The sequence below is a fragment of the Oncorhynchus mykiss genome, chromosome 12, assembly GCF_013265735.2.
Source record: "Oncorhynchus mykiss isolate Arlee chromosome 12, USDA_OmykA_1.1, whole genome shotgun sequence".
NCBI classification, from domain to species: Eukaryota; Metazoa; Chordata; class Actinopteri; order Salmoniformes; family Salmonidae; genus Oncorhynchus; species Oncorhynchus mykiss.
In genome coordinates, this window is record NC_048576.1 from 70,401,567 (window position 1) to 70,421,889 (window position 20,323).

Here is a 20,323-nt window from a genome sequence, read left to right on the forward strand (position 1 = left end):
GAGGGATAGAGAAGGAAGAAGGGAGGGAGGGAGAAAGAGAGACAAGTGGGGAAAACCAGTCATAAGACAAAGAGGAAAAGAGGGGGAAAAAAGGGAAAGAGAATAAAAGAAGGAGGGTGAGAAACAACAGACTGAGGGAGGAAGAGTGTGTGGTGATGGTATTTGGGAAGCGGTCAACAAACCAGGCAGTGTAGGCCAGGCAGTGTGGGAACGGGGCTGTGTCCCCTGCAGGACCTCCGGCCCAGGAGAAAGGCTCTTTTCTCCCCCTGGAGGATGGCTGTGGGCCGACCTTCCTGGACATAGGCATCTGTATGCACACACAGCCTCAACTAAAGCTATTAACACCCTCGGCTGAGGAAGCACAGCCAAGGAGAGAGGCTTTTACTGTTGAATGGGGAATGTGTATAGGTTTACTCACTGTAGTGTAGGTGTAGATGTGTGTGTGTGTGTGTGTGCACGTGCAAGTGTGTGTGTGTTTGCGGAAGAGTGTGAGTGTTTGTGCATGCGTGCGTGTGTTTCTGTGTGCCTGTGTGTGCGCATAGTACATTCCTGTGTCTGTCTCTGTATGTTTGTGTGAGTACACGCCCCTGTGTCTGTCTCTGTATATTTGTGTGAGTACACGCCCCTGTGTCTGTCTCTGTATGTTATTGTGAGTACACGCCCCTGTGTTTGTCTCTGTATGTTTGTGTGAGTACACGCACCTGAGTGTGTGGTTGTTGTTGCTCTATAAACTCCATACTGTATCCAGACTGCAGACAGGGCCACAGAACCAAACAGAACAGTTAGCCACTGTCTTTAATTATCCTCATCCCTTCCTCCACCCCTCCAACATTACATTCCCCAAATGAGAACTGCGTGTCTGGTTTCACTGCTGTTTTTGTTCCCCTCTCTCTTTCTCTCCCTTTCTTTCTCTTCCTCTCTCTCTCTCTTTCCCCCCCTCTCTTGTTTCTCTCTCTAATCTCTTTCTCTCACTGTCCGGACTGCAGTTTGGAGTTGGGAGTGAAGGCAGCAGGCCCTTTACTGGAACGCATGCCACAGGAACAGAGTGTGGGGCCGTCTGCCTGCTTGCCTGTTACAGTGTTCCAGTCAACACTCAGCAGGGAAACATACATAGGCATTTCTCTCTCTCTCTCTCTCTCTCTCTCTCTCTCTCTCTCTCTCTCTCTCTCTCTCTCTCTCTAAATCTCTCTCAATTCAATTCAAGGCCTTTATTGGCATGGGAAACATATGTTAACATTGCTAAAGCAAGTGAAGTAGATAATAAACAAAAGTGAAATAAACAGAAACAGTAAACATTACACTCACAGAAGTTCCAAAAGAATAAAGACATTTCAAATGTCATAGTATGTCTATATACAGTGTTGTAACGATGTGCAAATAGTTAAGTTAATGTACGAAAGGGAATATAAATAAGCATAAATATGGGTTGTATTTACAAAGGTGTTTGTTCTTCACTGGTTGCCCGTTTCTTGTGGCAACAGGTCACAAATCTTGCTACTGTGATGGCACACTGTGGTATTTCACTGAGTAGATATGGGAGTTTATCGAAATTGGGTTTGTCTTCAAATTATTTGTGGATCTGTGTAATCTGAGGTAAATACGTGTCTCTAATATGGTCATACATTTGGCAGGAGGTTAGGAAGTGCAGCTCAGTTTCCCCCTCATTTTGCGGGCAGTGTGCATATAGCCTGTCTTCTCTTTCTCAATAGCAAGGCTATGCTCACTGAGTCTGTACATAGTCAAAGCTTTCCTTAAGTTTGGGTCAGTCACAGTGGTCAGGTATTCTGCCACTGTGTACTCTCTGTTTATTGCCAAAGAAGCATTCCAGTTTGCTCAGTTTTTTTGTTAATTCTTTCCAATGTGTCAGCTTGCTTAGGGGAAATTTCCAGATTCATCTCCCAGTAGGTGATGGCTTTGTTATGGAAGGATTGGGAATCACTTCCTTTTAGGTGGTTGTAGAATTTAACGTCTTTTTTCCGGATTTTGATCATTAGCGGATATCGGCCTAATTCTGCTCTGCATGCATTATTTGGTGTTCTACATTGCACATGGATGATATTTTTTCAGCATTCTGCATGCAGTCTCTATTTGGTGTTTGTTCCATTTATCTCTCTCTCTCTCTCTCTGTCTCAAACACACACACGCAGTGTATGCACATACACACACACAAAGGCACACACACACAAAGGAAAGGGAGAGTTAAATCCTAAAGAACCTGAATGGATTTCCTGCCACTCCTACAGAGCCTGTAACTGCCAGTCTCCTCTCCCACTCTCCTCCTCTCCAATCCCCTGTGAGAGGAACACACTTCACTCTGCTATTGTTTAGGGTAGATCACCTGGAAAAGTAGTTCTTTGAGATGATCAATCACTCTCTGTCAGAGGTCACTGAAGTGTGATAGTGCATTTCTTAATACCATTCCATGCGTGTTACGGGGTGTGATTGTAGGCCAAAAAAGAACAAATAATGTCATTTAAAAGATGTTCTTATCCAGAGTGACTTACAGCTGGCCAGAGTGACTTGTGTGTGTTTACGTGTATGGCCAACATTTTAATTAAAAGACTGCACTATACTCCCGAGTTGCGCAGCGGTCCCAGGCTGTGTCACAACAGGCTGTGACCGGGAGTCCCATAGTGCGGTGCACATTTGGCTCTGCGTCGTCTGGGTTTGGGGACGGTTTGGACAGGGGGGCTTTACTTGGATCATCGCGCTCTAACGACTCCTTGTGGCGGGCAGCTGGCTTTACGGGTTAAGCGGGAGGGTGTTAAGGAGCGCGATTTCGCGGGTCATGTTTCGGAGGACGCATGACTCTGCCTTCGCCTCCTGAACCCGTTGGGGAGTTGCAGCGATGAGACAAGATCGCAATTGAATATCACGAATTTGGGGAGAAAAAATAAATAAAATAAAAATAAAATAAAAAGATTGCACTATACAGTATCAATCTGCATGTATACATTTACGCATTAATGGGTGTGCTATTGTGGTGCTATTTTGGTGCTGTGACAGTGTGTGCTGAGGTTTCTCTCATTACCATGCACCCTCAACACAGGCCTTCTCGATGAAGACTTGAAGTCTACTTTAAGTCTCCCTTCTTTACTCTGTCCTGTGTGTCTCAGGGCAGAGGAGGCTATTTAATGGAGCCCATTAACAGCCAAGACCTCAGAAAAATAATTGTAGACCTTCACAAGTCTGGTTCATCCTTGGGAGCAATTTCCAAATGCCTGAAGGTACCATGTTCATCTGTACAAACAATAGTACGCAAGTATAAACACCATGGGACCACGCAGCCGTCATACCGCTCAGGAAGGAGACACGTTCTGTCTCCCAGAGATGAACATACTTTGGTGCAAAAAGTGCAAATCAATCCCAGAACAACAGCAAAGGACCTTGTGAAGATGCTGGAGGGAACAGGTACAAAAGTATTTATATCCACAGTAAAGCGAGTCCTATATCGACACAACCTGAAAGGCCACTCAGCATGGAAGAAGCCACTGCTCCAAAACCGCCATAAAAAAGCCAGACTATGGTTTGTAACTGCACATGGGACAAAGATCATACTTTTTGGAGAAATGTCCTCTGGTCTGATGAATCAAAAATAGAACTGTTGGCCATAATAACCATCGTCATGTTCGGAGGAAAAAGGGGGAGGCTTGCAAGCCGAAGAACACCATCCCAACCGTGAAGCACGGGATGGCAGCATCATGATGTGGGGGTGCTTTGCTGCAGGAGGGACTGGTACACTTCAAAAAATAGATGGCATCACGAGAAAGGAATAGTATGTGGATATATTGAAGCAACATCTCACATAAAGCTTGGTTGCAAATGGGTCTTCCAAATGGACAATGACCCCAAGTATACTTCTAAAGTTGTGGCAAAATGGCTTAAGGACAGCGAAGTCAAGTTATTGGAGTGGCCATCACAAAGTCCTGACCTCAAACCTATAGAAAAGTTGTGGGCAGAACTGAAAAAGCGTGTGCGAGCAAGGAGGCTTACAAACCTGACTCAGCTACACCAGCTCTGTCAGGAGGAATGGGCTAAAATTCACCCAACTTATTGTGGGAACCTTGTGGAAGGCTACCCGAAACATTTGACCCAAGTTAAACAATTTAAAGGCAATGCTACCAAATACGAATTGAGTGTATGTAAACTTCTGACCCACTGGGAATGTGATGAAAGAAATAAAAGCTGAAATAAATCATTCTCTCTACTATTATTCTGAATTTTCACATTCTTAAAATGAAGTGGTGATCCTAACTGACCTAAGACAGGGGATTTTTACTAGGATTAAATGTCAGGAATTGTGAAATACTGAGTTTAAATGTATTTGGCTAAGGTGTATGTAAACTTCCGACTTCAACTGTATACTACGGGTACAGGCAGGGTCCATCTGGGGAGACCATCTACAAGAAATCATTGATGCCAACCACAGTGCGTTATTGACGCCATCCATCTCAACATCAGGCCTGAGGCCTCTCTTTTCAGTCTATTGAAAAGGCTGTTTGCCCGTTTCTATTGCTGTTCCTCTGAGGGAGATGGACATTTTACATCTCCCTTTCAGGAAGCAGGGCAGCTGCTGTGCATGCTGGCAAAAACACCATCACACACACACAGATCTGGTCACCTGCTGTACCAGTTGCCTAATCGTAATTGGCTTCTAAAACCTTGTATTATGACAGAAAAATGAATAGCTCCTGCATGCACACAAAAACGTCACAACTAACATGTCTCGCTTGTGTATCATTTCCATGCTTAGTACAGACCCCCCCCCCCCCCCTGATTTCATGTGGGGGTGTTAGCATAGACTGAGTCATTGTCACTGGCCTATTTTGAACATTGTGTAATCACAACTTCTGACTCACACACAAGCAGATTTGAAATAAAATTACTGGTGACACTTTATTTGGATAGTCTGTAGAGCATCTAGAGACGGACTATCTACAGACTATCAGTAACATTTCAACTACCTACTGACCCTAACCCTGGCTCTAACCCTAACCTTAACCCTTCTCCTAACCCTAAATGTAGTCCTTACCCTAACCCTAGCCCTAACCCTTACCTTAACCCTTACCCTAATCCTTTTTCTTAACCTCAACCTAACCGTAACTTCATCAAGCAGTTAGTATGCCCATCTGTAGAGCATCTAGAGACGGAAAACCTGGACTATCCAAATAAAGTGTGACAAAATGATTAGCTGACAGTATCTGTGTCAGGAATCTTGCTTCCATCTACATTTAACAACTGCATGAGGCTTGTATCGAGTCCCCAAATATGTCCAGCTGCTTTTCACAAGAAAACATTTCTCTAAACTTACTATTTACTGGTATAGACTGTATCCGGTCATTTGCCTGAAAATTACCCTCCACTTATCACATCCGTACCGACACTATAAGTAAGGAACACTATTCCCCAAAATTACAGTATTCATTTTCAGTCTGGAACACAACAACATCTCCTTTTCTGTAACAGTGCCTGGGTAAACCAGATACCCTTTTTGGAAAATAGAGAGTCAAGATCATCTGCATCAATTTCCACAAATGAAAAATGTATGACAGCATGCCACAGGATCTCTAATCACATCCCCTGCTTAGTTATTGTGGTTCTTGGCTCTTGTTTGCCATGTCCTTAGGCCTAGATTGAGGTTGGCTGGCGGGAGAACAGACCTATCACAGCTCTCCAGCAATGTTGGGGTTTAGGCTGAGACAGAACAACAACAGGTGGAGACAGTCCTAAAGGCTCTGAGAGGATCACCAAGTATAGTACCTGAGATCAGGAGTCAATCGTGCAAATATCTGGGATAGTGATTTGAAAACAGAGCATCTGGGAGCTGAGAAAGTGGGTAGCTCTACGTACCTGGGTTCATACCGATCACAGACTGAAGATACATAGTGACCTAGTTTCCTTCTTTCGCTAACAAACACAACATTTAATAATCATACATTTGTTATTTACTGGTACTACAATAGATTTTTCAGCGCTTGTAGAGACCGTGTAAAAATGGCTGCCAATCATCATAATAAGTACTGTTCTGAATTCGGCTGAGACCTAGCTATGGGTGTGCACTGCAGTTCTTCTTTATGTAAACTACCATCTCAACCCTTGAGAAAACATATTTGCATGAACGCCATTCACAACAAACTATCATTGCAGAAATATTAATTAAGAAAATATCCTTCTTCTTCAGAAAAAAAGAGAGCTATTGTCGAGTTGATGCAACTACAGTGCTAAGCGATAGACGGAAATGGACTATGCAGCCTAAACTACTGTCAGTTTGAAATGATTTGAAATAGGCCTAAATCCATCACATGAAACAATAAGTGCCCCTGAGCTACTGTAGTAGAGAAGGAAATCCAATTAAGAAAGATAGTAGAAATGGAGCTCAGAAAGAATAGAGGGAAGACACAAGTAGAGAAATGTATAATGAGTTTTATGATGCTCCGTGTTTCCACATTTTTAGAATCAGCTTTTATTTTCCAAGAGCTGTGGCAGTTGGTTTATTAAGGAACCAGGTCCATTCCATTCCTCGGCAAATCAAGTGTTGTTGATGGAGTTAAAAAGCCCATAACCTACCTGGGATATAAAGCAATGTCAACTAGAGGTCGACCGATTAATCGGAATGGCTGATTAATTAGGGCCGATTGGGCACAGATTATGCCGATTTTTAAAAATGTTATACCTTTATTTAAGGCAACTAAGAACACATTCTTATTTTCAATGACGGCCTAGGAACGGTGGGTTAACTGCCTCGTTCAGGGGCAGAACGACAGATTTTTCACCTTGTCAGCTCGGGGGATTCAATCTTGCAACCTTACAGTTAACTAGTCCAACGCAATAACGACCTGCCTCTCTCTCGTTGCACTCCACAAGGAGACTGCCTGTTACGCGAATGCAGTAAGCCAAGGTAAGTTGCTAGCTAGCATTAAACTTATCTTATAAAAAAAAAACAATCATAATCACTAGTTAACTACACATGGTTGATGATATTACTAGATATTATCTAGCGTGTCCTGCGTTGCATATAATCTGACTGAGCATACAGTATCTGACTGAGCGGTGGTAGGCAGAAGCAGGTGCGTAAACATTAATTCAAACAGCACTTTCGTGCGTTTTGCCAGCAGCTCTTCGTTGTGCGTCAAGCATTGCGCTGTTTATGACTTCAAGCCTATCAACTCCCGAGATGAGGCTGGTGTAACCGAAGTGAAATGGGACAGAAGCTATACTGTTACACTGGCAATACTAAAGTGCCTATAATAACATCCAATAGTCAAAGGTTAATGAAATACAAATGGTAATGAGGGAAATAGTCCTATAATTCCTATAATAACTACAACCTAAAACTTATTACCTGGGAATATTGAAGACCTATGTTAAAAGGAACCACCAGCTTTCATATGTTCTCATGTTCTGACCAAGGAACTGTAACGTTAGCTTTCTTACATAGCACATATTTCACTTTTACTTTCTTCTCCAACACTTTGTTTTTGCATTATTTAAACCAAATTGAACATGTTTCATTATTTACTTGAGGCTAAATTTATTTTATTGATGTATTATATTAAGTTAAAATAAGTGTTAATTCAGTATTGTTGTAATTGTCATTATTACAAATACATTTTTAAAAAATCGGCCGATTAATTGGTATTGGCTTTTTTGGTCCTCCAATAATCGGTATCGGCGTTGAAAAATCATAATCGGTCGACCTCTAATGTCAATAAACTTTGAGTCGACATCTGACCCTGATGAAGTTCAAAGTATTCAGAGAAATAGTCTATTCTCAAATCTATCAGGCAGGACAAGAGGCCTGCCAGTCTAAACCAGACAGCTGATGTACAAAGTATTCAGGGCGTGTAAAGCCTCTTCACTTCCCATCTTTATCATCACACAGACAGACAGTAGACCAGACAAGACAGAGAAAAGCTTCATTTTATGTCCTTCAATCATAACAACAACAATTTACAAGCTGTACTCGAACTGCCATCCAATCCTGACAAACATCTAAATATAAACTATTACAAAACATAAATTGATGGCTACTTATAATCTCAGGGGTGATGTTAGTGGGAGAAGGGGGGGTTCATAAACTATTATGAAACATGGCTGGTTTGTCATTTATCATTTCTGTGGGGGGTGCTCACAGAGCCTAACACAGACCATCATCCACTTAATGATGACACTTTACACAAACCTTTTAATTGTCCAGCTTTACTGACATTCTCATTTATGGCTCCTGCCTTTTACACCACGTAAATACAACACAATTAGCAACGTTTCTCTATCCATCGGAGCGACAAACAGAAAACGAGCTGAGAGTCACCTCAACAACGTTTGGTTCCTATTCAGTGAGGTGCTAAGGGGTCACCTGTCTAGCTACTAATTGTGCTATACTATTTCTTCCCAGGCTCCCTCACTCCTAATTGGTGTCTCCTTCTATCTCTCGTGGAATGATTGAACAGTTTCATCGTATTCCATTATGGAAATGCATCCTGAGAGACAATCACGACTGCTTAATATCTCCACATCACCCAACTTGGTGTCATTTCCACATGTAATGTATGCAAGGGAAAGTGCCTGCCTTTAATGCTCCTTCAAATAATTGATAAAAGTTTGTACATATGATGAATGTTAAGTACTTACCTGGACGTTCTCCCGGAGGTCTGTGGCTTCCCTCAGAGGCTGGGTGGATGCTCTGAAGAGCTCGTCTACCACCTTGATACCGGTGGTCTTGCTGGAGGTGTACTCACGAGCCTTCTTGCCCTTCCTCACCGACAGGCCTCTCTTGTGGGCCTTGCCCCCTCCCCTTCTGTTGGTGATGGCCACATGTACGAACAGGGTGCAATTGGGTAGGAACTCCCCCGTCAGCGACTGCAAGGGGATGTGCCTGTAGCCCGGCTGCAGACATTCAAAGGGGATTGTGTACTGGCCGATGAACTCGTCTCCGATGTAGTCGTCGTCCAGCACTACGAAGCGTAGTGCCGCCAGCTCCGGCAGGTTGATCTGGAACTCAAAGCTCTCGTCGAAGACAGGGTTGTCTCCGTTTTGAGAGACCGTCTTGGTCCTCTGCTCGGCACAGTCGGCCGGGATGCCGTGGATCTCTGCATAGATGTAGGGTTCCACCACGTCTCCCTTTGCAGCAGAGCCCCTGGGCTTGGGAAGATTCTGCCCGCTGATCACCTTGATGTGGAGAAGCTGGGCGGACACCCCTGGAAGGGATTCCCTGGCGTTGGCGCTGAAGTATGACACCTCCTCCCTCATGATGGCCGGCCTCAACACGTAGCCACAGTTCCCGTTCTGCCTGAACCATCCCAGGTTGAGGTCCATCATCAGGCCCGGGGTCTGGTAGTTCATGGCTACAATTTGGCAACCACACTTCCAGAAGTCCTGGGGATTCATGTTACTGGCGTCGATCCGCATCGGAGTGGGGTACACCCTGGAGAGAAAGCGCTTGTTGTAGCACACAAAGTCCTCGGGGAACTCATTGGCGAACCTGTTGGCGTCGACCTCATTGAAAGAGCACATCTCCCAGTATTTCTGATCCCTCTTGGAGATGTCAAAGTCCCTGAACTGCACTGACTTACAGAGGGAGACCAGGTCCGACAGTTCCTTACACAGCCTCAGCCGTTTGCAGCCAAGGCCATTGAGATGGTCTTTATCATCTGCTCCCACCCTCCTGGACATCTCCAGACCCTCCTCCTCATCAGTCACCTCCCCCTCTGACTCGGGGTAGTTTGGGGGCAGCCGCTTGCCCTTCAGCAGGATCTTACCCTTGAGTTCCTCTGGGGAGGGTAGGTAGTGGTCCTCTGAGCTGGGGGCATCCAAGTACAGCTTGTCTCCAAGGATCTTCTTCATGTGCTGGGCCATGACCCTCTGCTGGGGGATACAGCAGTGTGTCACCAAGCAGAGGATGAGGGGGTACTCAGAGCTCTCAAATGCATACTGGTTTATAATATCCAAGACCTTGCAGAGGGCTAGCTGAGATGCCACCGAGTTCCCCACGTACACCACAGGTTCGTTGTCGGGGCCGTTCCACACAATGACCTCCAGGCTGCGGCAGCCCATCTTCAGGGCCCGGATGTAGCTGCTGATGTCGGAGGAGCCCCAGAAGTGGTCCTCTAGGAGGGAGGCGTTGTGCGAAGAGTTGATGTAGTAGTGGGAGAGGGGCTGGCTCATGTCCTGGCATACCCGCTTGTGCTGGGGGTCGAAAATGTGACACTCCGAGGAGAGGAGGTAGTGCGTGAAGCCATCAATGGAGAGGCTGGCCTTCTCCCGGCCCTCGGCGGACGGCTCGTACTTCTGGACGATGCCCCGGCACATGTCCTCCGTCACGCCCTCCATGCCCTGCTCCACCTCAACAAACAGCATCAGGTCCTTGCTGTCCAGGTACTCCTTGTTGCTGGAGAACTGCACCAGCAGGAAGAAGATCTCTGGCCTCGTGCACAGCTCGCAGTAGGCCTCCACAAAGGTTTCCATGTCAATGTCCTCCCCATACTGGTCTTTGGCCTTCTGGAGCTCCTTGAACTTCAGCTCTATCCGGGACTCCTTCATGCCCGGGTTGAGTCCCTTGATGATCTGGGTGGCCCTGAACAGGTCGATGTGGCCATTCCTCTCCATGTCAGCCAGCTCAAACACCGATCCGATCCAGGAGGTCCTCAGGCTGGGCTGGCTAGGCTCAACCACATCTACCATGTGCCTCCCGTATGAGACCAAGTAGCGGAGGCCCATCACCCAGGTGCTGACCACATCAGCCGTGCTGGCCACCAAGTCCAGAGACTCATAGTTGTCCCCATAGATGATGGAGAAGGCACACTCATCTGGGAACTGGTCGGACAGGCCATTGCTGCGCAGCACAGGGGTCTTCTTCCCCAGACGGACCTCCTTGATGCTCTTGATCTCCAACTTGGCTTTCTCTGAGTCCTTCTTGGAGGGCTCCCAGCGGAGCCAGTGCATGTCCGGGTCCAGGAGGAAGTAGCGGTTGTACATGCGCGAGTTGGAGCGCACCTTCTTCATCTCGCAGCCCTCCATCATGAAGGCCATGCAGGCGGCTGTGCTGTTGATCTTGCGGTCGTTGGGCATGGAGCTGAAGGAGACAGTCTTCTTCTGCCTCACCTGCCTCTGCTTGGAGCCATCCTGGAGTGAACGAGAGAGAGAGAGAGAGAGAGAGAGAGAGAGAGAGAGAGAGAGAGAGAGAGAGAGAGAGAGATATGGAGAGAGAGCGTTAGCAACACATTGACTTTTCTCTTTCCAAACACATCCACATAAAACAGATTGATGAGACTGATATATAACTTTGATTACATAAGCCAGGAGAGTCAAAAACTAGGAGACAGAGCAGAGCAGTCCTTTCATCGCAAGGAGAGTTTACACCTACGTGGATGGATGTGTACATTGTGGACACAAAATCTCAACACAGACTGTCCCTGTGCTGCTGGCAGGTAAAGATGGATCTGATTTACCTCCCTCTGGGCTGTGCTAAACCACACTGGTCCTGACAGCAGGCATTAATAACCAGTCATCAGAAGACCAGTTATGGAGGACATGGTGGGCATTTGTGTTTTCACGCAGCCACCCCCTTCTTTCCCCTGCTCACCCCTCACCAAGCCAAGCCCCCGGAGGCTTGGTCATTAGTGCCAGCCCAGTGCCATGGATGCCCCATTCCGTGCCTGCTCTGACACCTGACTGCCGGAAGAAATAACTAAATCAATGCTATTTTTAACAGATTCATAACATTGTGCATTGTGCAACACAAAGACATTGGCCTTTGGGATGATAATCAGATGCATGTTGAAAATGTATATTTCCTTGTCTGATTATTCAGCTCCCAGTTTACATTGTGTAACTGCGTGGTGAAGGCTCCCACGGTCTGTCCTCAAGACAAATGGTAATATAATGCAGGCCGTCCGAGGACTGTTTCCGTTTAGAAGTGCAGCACTCAGTTTAATGATAGGCCTGTAAGACAGCGGATACCATTTTGTTTTGGCTAACATTTCAATAGTTTAAGTCCTCAAACACTCCTAAGGAACTTCAAAGCACAATTTCAAACTACAATAGAGCTACAAATGAGATTTTGTTATTGTTCTTTTTGCACACTCACAGGACACATTCACTCACACACACACTCACATTGACACTCCAACACGCACGCACGCACGCACACGCACGCACACAAATATCGTATTGGAATTGACCAATACTTACTTACTTTCTCGTGTTCTTCTTCTTCTTATTTTTTACTTCTCATGTGGTTTTGTTCTACTTTACTTTATTTTATAGTACTACAGATATTGATTACTGCATTGTTAGAATAAGAGCTTGCAAGAAAGGCATTTCACTTTACTTGTGCACGTGACATTAAAACTTATCAAAAGGGGGAATGAATTAACTTTGTATATTCATTTCTTTTGAAGAGGCAGACAACAGGCATTAGCAGAGCCTGTCTGAAATATTTGCAGAGCCAAGTGCACTTCTAATTAGACTTATCTCCATCAGTAACTCCTGGGCAGCTCTGGATCCTTACAGATTATAAGACTGGGGAGACAGAGATAATGAGAGAGAGATAAACAGAGAGAAATTGAAAGACAGAGACAGGCAAAGAGGTTCCATACCTCCTGCCAAGAAATGGGGAAACTTTCATTGTAACTGGCATGCAGACCTACCACTATACAGTACAGGTATTGTCCAATATCCCTATTGGACCTGTGTACTAAGATAGAGTGAGATAACCCCCGCGCACACACGCACACACACACACACACACACACACACACACACACACACACACACACACACACAGGGAATAATGACATTTGTGACATTAACTATTCCAAATGTCTATGAATCTGTACATTTCCTTACTGAAAGATAAAGTGGGAATCGACTTGTGGTCGATTCATGACTTGTGGTTTTCATGAAGGCAAATCAGACATAATGAGCTATCGGCTTGTCACTTGTCACTTGAGTTCCGAAATCTTTCATGACACTAAATGGCGGAAAGATACTCAATCTACCTCTACTGTCTGTGAATCTGAACTTTTTGTGAATCCTCTCTATTTGAATAAGTCTAAAGTCTGAGACTTTACTTTGTGTTTTTGGAGGGAAGAAAGTCACAGGGTCATCCAGGAGTGTGTATGTATGCCCCTCCCCACCTCAGCAGATGCTTGTACATACCTGATAAATCCCCCCCAGAGCAAAGCCATCTTACACCTGACAGGCAGTAGCAGACGATCCCTGATGCAACATCACGATTTCTCAGAAAAACAAGCATATCTCTGTGAAATGTCAACGGAGTACTGAGTGTAACGCAATCTTTTTTATTTTCAAAGCCTTTTACGTTTAATTCAGCTTGTGTCATGTTCATTTTGCTTTTTGAGACCCGCGGAAACAACTTTTCATATGACCACCACAACATGTCAAATCCTCAAAGCGCCACCACTTTATCAACACAGCTCTGTTCTTTTTATCGGTTACAAAATCCCACTTCTTGGACATAATGTTAGTGATATGTTAGGGAAAGACCCCACCGAACGGCTCAGAACATATTTGTCTTGGTAAAATGCTTTTTAGAACATAAGGAAGTGAAATTTCACCAAAGCGTGTTTTCACCCACTCTGGGCAGAGTGGGCGGACACCCTATACATCATTGAATTTCAACCTTTTGCAGTCAGAAGGTATTGAAAAGAATGAAATGCCTAGTCCATTATGGATTCTCAGCACAGCATGTTAAAGCGTCTCAGTAACAGATGGGGTGTTGTGGACCAGTACACAGACCACCCAGATCAAAGGGTAAGCACAGCAGGCGTAAAAAGAAAACTGCCTCCAGTCACCAGCGAAAACAGGCCTTGGCTTTACCAGGTCGCCCCACCACGGGGGCAGTGTCATGGGAGCCATAAACAATCTAAGGAAGGATAAATGCAGGTGTTTGTTTTTCACCCCCCTTTCCAAAAAATTATTGCCATTTGCATATAGGTTGTTGTGCAAAACAGTGGCAGGAATCATCGGGGCATAGTACAACATGAACCACCTCCAAGACGGTTCAGCTGGAGGGAAGAGAAGCGCTACTTCACTCTCACTCAACAGACACCAGTGGTACAATAAGAATCATTTGTCCTATTTCACACGTGTGTAATTGGAAATGTGTTTTTTTTGCATATCCCACTCCCCCTGACACACCGTTGGAGAGTGGGGTCACGGCCAGGGGTCAGCCATTAGTGTCTGTGACCCTGGAGAAATGAGGGCTAAGTGCCTTGCTCAAAGGCACATCAACAGATTCTTCACCTATTCAGCTCAGGGATTCCAACCAGCAAGCTTTCGGTTACTGGCCCAATGCTGCCCCAACGCTAGGCTACTTAACCCCAGCCTAACAGGCGATATAGAGGTGAAGGTGCTGTGTGAACCATTTCACAGAGGGAGTAAGATTGCGTCGCAAATGACACCCTATTCCCTAAATAGTGCTCTACTTTTGATAAGGGTCCAGTGTACTATATAGGGAAGAGAGTGCCTTTGGGACGCAGTTCACAACATCATGGACCGCCACACCACCACCCACCCTGCATGGGCTCCCAGTCCCCTCCCCCTGCTCCCTTTCATCCAATACACTCCCCTCCCTCTCCCTAGCGCCCACATCGATGACGCCAGGGGCAATAATTATGAGATCACATTTCACCCTCATCCTGGACTCTTTAACCATGGCTTCCAAGTCCCTCCCCATTTGGCTTCTTCACGGGACAAGAAAAATACAGACGGCGAGTCTATTTTAGTCCCGTACCAAAACGAGAACTGAAACCTTGTCGTTTTCTTCTGTTTTAAGAGTCCACCAGACTGAGCTGCATGGTACTCTGAGGATGTGTGTGTGCGTGAGGGAATCTCTCTCAGACAGAAAGCAGATGGAAGGAAGAGGAGGGAGGAGGGGGCAACGTGTTGGACATGGGAGATTGTTTCCAGGTCTGCCTCCTTTTGGGAAGTGCTGTGAGCACTAAAGGTCAAAGGGCGTGGGTAATCTTGTGTTTCATTAGCCGACCCTCCATGAATATAATTAGCTTGAGGGCTCAGCAGGTCAAGCTGTTGCTCTCTGATCTCCCTCCATCACATTAAAGCAGGCACACAGAAGGTGCGTGTGTGTGGGATCTGTGTGTATACATACATGCCTGGGCACGGGTGTGTGGGATCTGTGTGTATACATACATGCCTGGGCACGGGTGTGTGGGATCTGTGTGTATACATGCCTGGGCACGGGTGTGTGGGATCTGTGTGTATACATGCCTGGGCACGGGTGTGTGCGGACTACAACATTTTAATTGTCACACAGATACTGTTTTGATGAGTTTTCGTCTTGATTTAACCTACATCAGCTGCATTGATTGCCAGAGATGGTTGGAGAACTTTGGGCTTTGTTGTTCGATTGTTCAATTAAACCACAGTCCTAAAAAGAATGCAGGAGACAAGAAGGTCACGATAACAAAAAAATAGACACTAAATCAAATACAGTAATTAGTCAGTCACGACGACCCTTTCACATGTTACTCTTGGCCACCTCCGTTTAACCTCCAATTCCTGTTTCCTAGACCCACGCACAATGCACACACCAATAAACCCATCCATGCATCTCTCTCTCTCCCCCTCTCTGTCTCTCTCTGTCTGTCTCCCTTCCCTTCCTCCAGGCGGTTTCCTGGCAGAGATGTCAGTTAGACCCCGGTCTGGTGGTCAGCTCAGCTGCAGGCCAGCTTGGCCCAATCTCGCCTCCCTCACCTGTTGCTGCTGTCGCTGGGGTGACTGGGGTATTTTGGTAACCATGTGTGAAGGCGGCTGAGTGCCCCCCAGCGGGGTCGGGGTGGGTGGGGATGGGGGGTGTGTGACTGGGCCTGATGGAGGGGTGACGCTGATGGGGACAGGCAGGCTGTGAGACAGGCCCCATCGTCCTGTGAAGGGCAGCGTCACACCCGCTCTCCTCACATCAACCCTGTCTGTCTGTCTGTCTGTCACACGCTCGTCTGACTACCGCTAACCCTTAAACAGGTCCGACGTGGAGAATGCTCCTCACTTAACTTTAAAGACAACCAGTGTGACAAACCCTGTGAGGTCCACTGTAGCGGGTACACAAGACTGGTTTGCTAGATCTGGATAAAGATATTTCCCGTTTGACATAAAATGTCTACTTGATTGGCTGAAAGTCATGTCAGTTTATAATAGCAATAAGGCACCTTGGGGGGGTTTGTCGTACGGTATATGGCCAATATACCACGGCTAAGGGCCGTATCCAGGCACTCCGCATTGCGTCTTGCCGAAGAACAGGCCTTAGCCCTAGTATATCGGCCATATACCACACTCCCTCGGGCCTTATTGCTTAAATATCCCACTGACTTCATATTATGAACCTTATGATGGCTCATGATGGCCTACCTCCCACCTCCCATAGGGAAGACTTGGGAGGTTGCTGCACGGGATATGTAATTCTTTATCCATCACTACGATCAGAATCCATTAGCTCCTCTCCAAATCGCCCATACCTTTCTCATGCGTTCCTACCCTATGTCTATCATTCCCTCCCCCAGCCCGTATCGTTGTAGGAATGCAGCCCTATCAGGCCTGCCCTGGCCCTGCCTGCCCCTCCCCAGGGTGAGATGGGAGTCTGTGGAGGTCCTCGGGGGTGCCCTGACTGTCTGACCTCTCCCACTACAGCATGGCTACACAGGGCTGCTCAGAGAGAGAGGCAGTGGAGCCGCACACTGCTCTTACATACACAAACAAACAGCTCAGACACTCAAATAACACACATCTCTACACAGGATAGATACGGCTGTTGCCACATGCCAATGCACAGGACTGTAGAGTGTGAAAGCCAACAGTGTGTTTTGCTGTGCCGTTGAATAGGACAGTGATGACTGCGTCCCCTTAGGGATGGTTATCTCTTCCTGTGGGACTTTGATATACTGCTCCATTCACTACGCCACTGCACCGGCAGGCCTGTCTGGGTTGCTTAGTACTAGAGCAAACGACTCTGCTAAAGTCCTTGTACCACATCCTCTGCAACAAGTAGAATGTCTTGAAGAACTCCATGGATCTCTAGCTGGAGCTATGAATAACACACACCACAGGGCCGTGGGGGAAAGGGAAGAAAAGCGGAACAGAGGGGAGTGGATGACGTCATCTTTCTCTATCTCTCCAAACACACAGTGACTCATGGGGAGATGAGCAGAGGAAGGGATCAGAGCATGAAAGCCTACACACAGACACACGCAATGGGACAAGCAGTCACGGCTCCGGCTACGCTACACAGTCCTGCATACATACAGTACAGACAGGCAGAGGAGCCAGACAGCCATAAGCCTGGTGGATTTGACAGGCCAGCGCGGCCGGTGAGGTGAGCCCTGCAGCTTGTCCCAGCACCGTGACAGGTCATCAGGGGTTAGACTCCACTGATTCTGGTATTACCACACCATGCAGGCATTACCCAACATCCACTTTCCCTCATCACCATCACACACTGGGTGATACCTGAATCCAGCTACAGCCTGTGCTGAGCACACATCACTCACCTTTTACAACGGTAAAACGCAACAGAGCAGGAAAGATGTGAAGAGAGAGGGGTGAGGAGAGAGAGAGAGAGAGAGAGAGAGAGAGAGAGAGAGAGAGAGAGAGAGAGAGAGAGAGAGAGAGAGAGGAAGCGAGAGATTCACACAGCCAGTGTCAACATTCTGGTATTTGTTACACTAATCTCTCACATGAAGGCAGTTTAGAGTCTCACATGGTGAGTTTGAATCTCACCCACGCAGAAGTTGTTCATGAGAAAATCTTGTCTTAACAGAATCTATCGAGCCAGTCTGAGGAAATCACACTCAGTGAAGTCATCCAAACCCATAACTCTGCAGCATTGTTGCAGTTTTAACAGACATACACTACCGCTCAAAAGTTTGGGGCCACTTAGAAATGTCCTTGTTTTTCATGAAAACATACATGAAATGAGTTGCAAAATGAATAGGAAATATAGTCAAGACGTTGACAAGGTTATAAATAATGATTTTTAATTGAAATAATAATTGTGCCCTTCAAACCTTGCTTTTGTCAATTACAGCCTTGCAGACCTTTGGCATTCTAGTTGTCAATTTGTTGAGGTAATGCAGGTTTAAAAATAGATACTTCTGTGTATTGATTTTAAGAAAGGCAAAGATGTTTATGGTTAGGTACATTCGTGCAACGATTGTGCTTTTTTTGCGAATGTGCTTTTGTAAATCGTCTCCCGTTTGGCGAAGTAGGCTGTGATTCTTTGATACATTTACAGGCTCCCCATTGATTATATGCAACGCAGAACAAGCTAGTTAACCTAGTAATATCACCAACTATGTGTAGTTAACTAGTGATTATGTGAAGATTGATTGTTTTTTATAAGATAAGTTTAATGCTAGCTAGCAACTTACCATGGCTCCTTGCTGCAGTTGCGCAACAGGTGGTCAGCCTGCCACGCAGTTTCCTCGTGGAATGCAATGTAATCGGCCATAATCAGCGTCCAAAAATGCTGACTACCAATTGTTATAAAAACTTGAAATCGGCCCAAATGAATCGGCCAAGCCGATTAATCGGTTGACCTCTACCCCAGACCATCACATTGCCTCCATCATGCTTGACAGATGGCGTCCAGCACTCCTCCAGCATCTTTCATTTTTTCTGAATCTCACAAATGTTCTTCTTGGTGATCCGAACACCTCAAACTTAGATTTGTCTGACCATAACACTTTTTTCCAATCTTCCTCTGTCCAGTGTCTGTGTTCTTTTGCACATCTTAATCTTTTTATTTTATTTGCCAGTCTGAGATATGGCTTTTTCTTTGCAACTCTGCCAAGAAGGCCAGATCCCAAAGTCGCCTCTTCACTGTTGATGTTGAGACTGGTGTTTTGCAGGTACTATTTAACGAAGCTGCCAGTTGAGGACTTGTGAGACGTCTGTTTCTCAAACTAGACAATAATGTACTTGTCCTCTTGCTTAGTTGTGCACCAGGGCCTCACTCCTCTTTCTATTCTGGTTAGAGCCAGTTTGCGCTGTTCTGTGAAGGGAGTAGTACACATTCGCATGGAATACCCTTCATTTCTCAGAACAAGAATAGACTGACGAGTTTCAGAAGAAAGTTCTTTGTTTCTGCCAATTTTTAACCACCTGTAATCGAACCCACAAATGCTGATGCTCCAGATACTCAACTAGTCTGAAGGCCTTCCAGTTTTATTGCTTCTTTAACTTCTTCGATATAGGGGGCGCTCTTTTAATTTTTGGATGAAAAACGTTCCCGTTTTAAACAAGATATTTTGTCACGAAAAGATGCTCGACTATGCATATAATTGTCAGCTTTGGAAAGAAAACACTCTGACGTTTCCAAAACTGCAAAGATATTGTCTGTGAGTGCCACAGAACTGATGTTACAGGCGAAACCCAGATAAAAATCCAATCAGGAAGTGCCACATTTTTTGAAACCGCCTCATTCCAATGACTCCTTATATGGCTGTGAAGGAGCTAGGAGTCAGCTTACGTTTTCCACGTTTTCCCCAAGGGGTCTACAGCATTGTGATGTATTTGTAGGCATATCATTGGAAGATTGACCATAAGTGACTACATCTACCAGGTGGTCGCTTGGTGTCCTCCGTTGCAATTATTGCGTAATCTCCAGCTGCAGTATTTTTCTGTTTGCTTCTGATGAGAAGCCAACTGCCACCACTGATAGATTATCGAATAGATATGTGAAAAACACCTTGAGGATTGATTCTAAACAATGTTTGCCATGTTTCTGTCGATATTATGGAGCTAATTTGGAAAAAAGATCGGAGTTGTAAGTGACTGCATTTTCCGGTCTTTTTCTTAGCCAAGCGTGATGAACAAAACGGAGCTATTTTGTCTACACAAATAATCTTTTTGGAAAAAATGAACATTTGCTATCTAACTGAGAGTCTCGTCATTGAAAACATCCGAAGTTCTTCAAAGGTAAATTATTTTATTTGCATGCTTTTCTTGTTTTTGTGAAAATGTTGCCTGCTGAATGCTAGGCTTAATGCTATGCTAGGCTATCAATACTCTTACACAAATGCTTGTGTAGCTTTGGTTGAAAAGCATATTTTGAAAATCTGAGATGACAGTGTTGTTAACAAAAGGCTAAGCTTGTGTTTGAATATATTTATTTCATTTCATTTGCGATTTTCATGAATAGGAAACGTTGCGTTATGGTAATGAGCTTGAGGCTATGATTACGCTCCCGGATACGGGATTGCTCGTCGCTAGAGGTTAATCAGAACAACAGTTTTCAGGTGTGCTAACATAATTGAAAAATGGTTTTCTAATAATCAATTAGCCTTTTAAA

The 20,323-nt window shown here is 45.5% G+C and overlaps 1 protein-coding gene across 1 annotated transcript in view; it reads right to left on the reverse strand.

Moving 5' to 3' along the window:
- Positions 1–20,323, reverse strand: part of LOC110538191 (inactive phospholipase C-like protein 2) — an 88,929-nt gene that overhangs the window by 25,582 nt on the left and 43,024 nt on the right. The window contains exon 2 of the mRNA XM_036938251.1: positions 8,632–11,121. Coding sequence (XP_036794146.1) covers positions 8,632–11,121 — 2,490 coding nt within the window. The remainder of the gene's footprint in view (positions 1–8,631; positions 11,122–20,323) is intronic.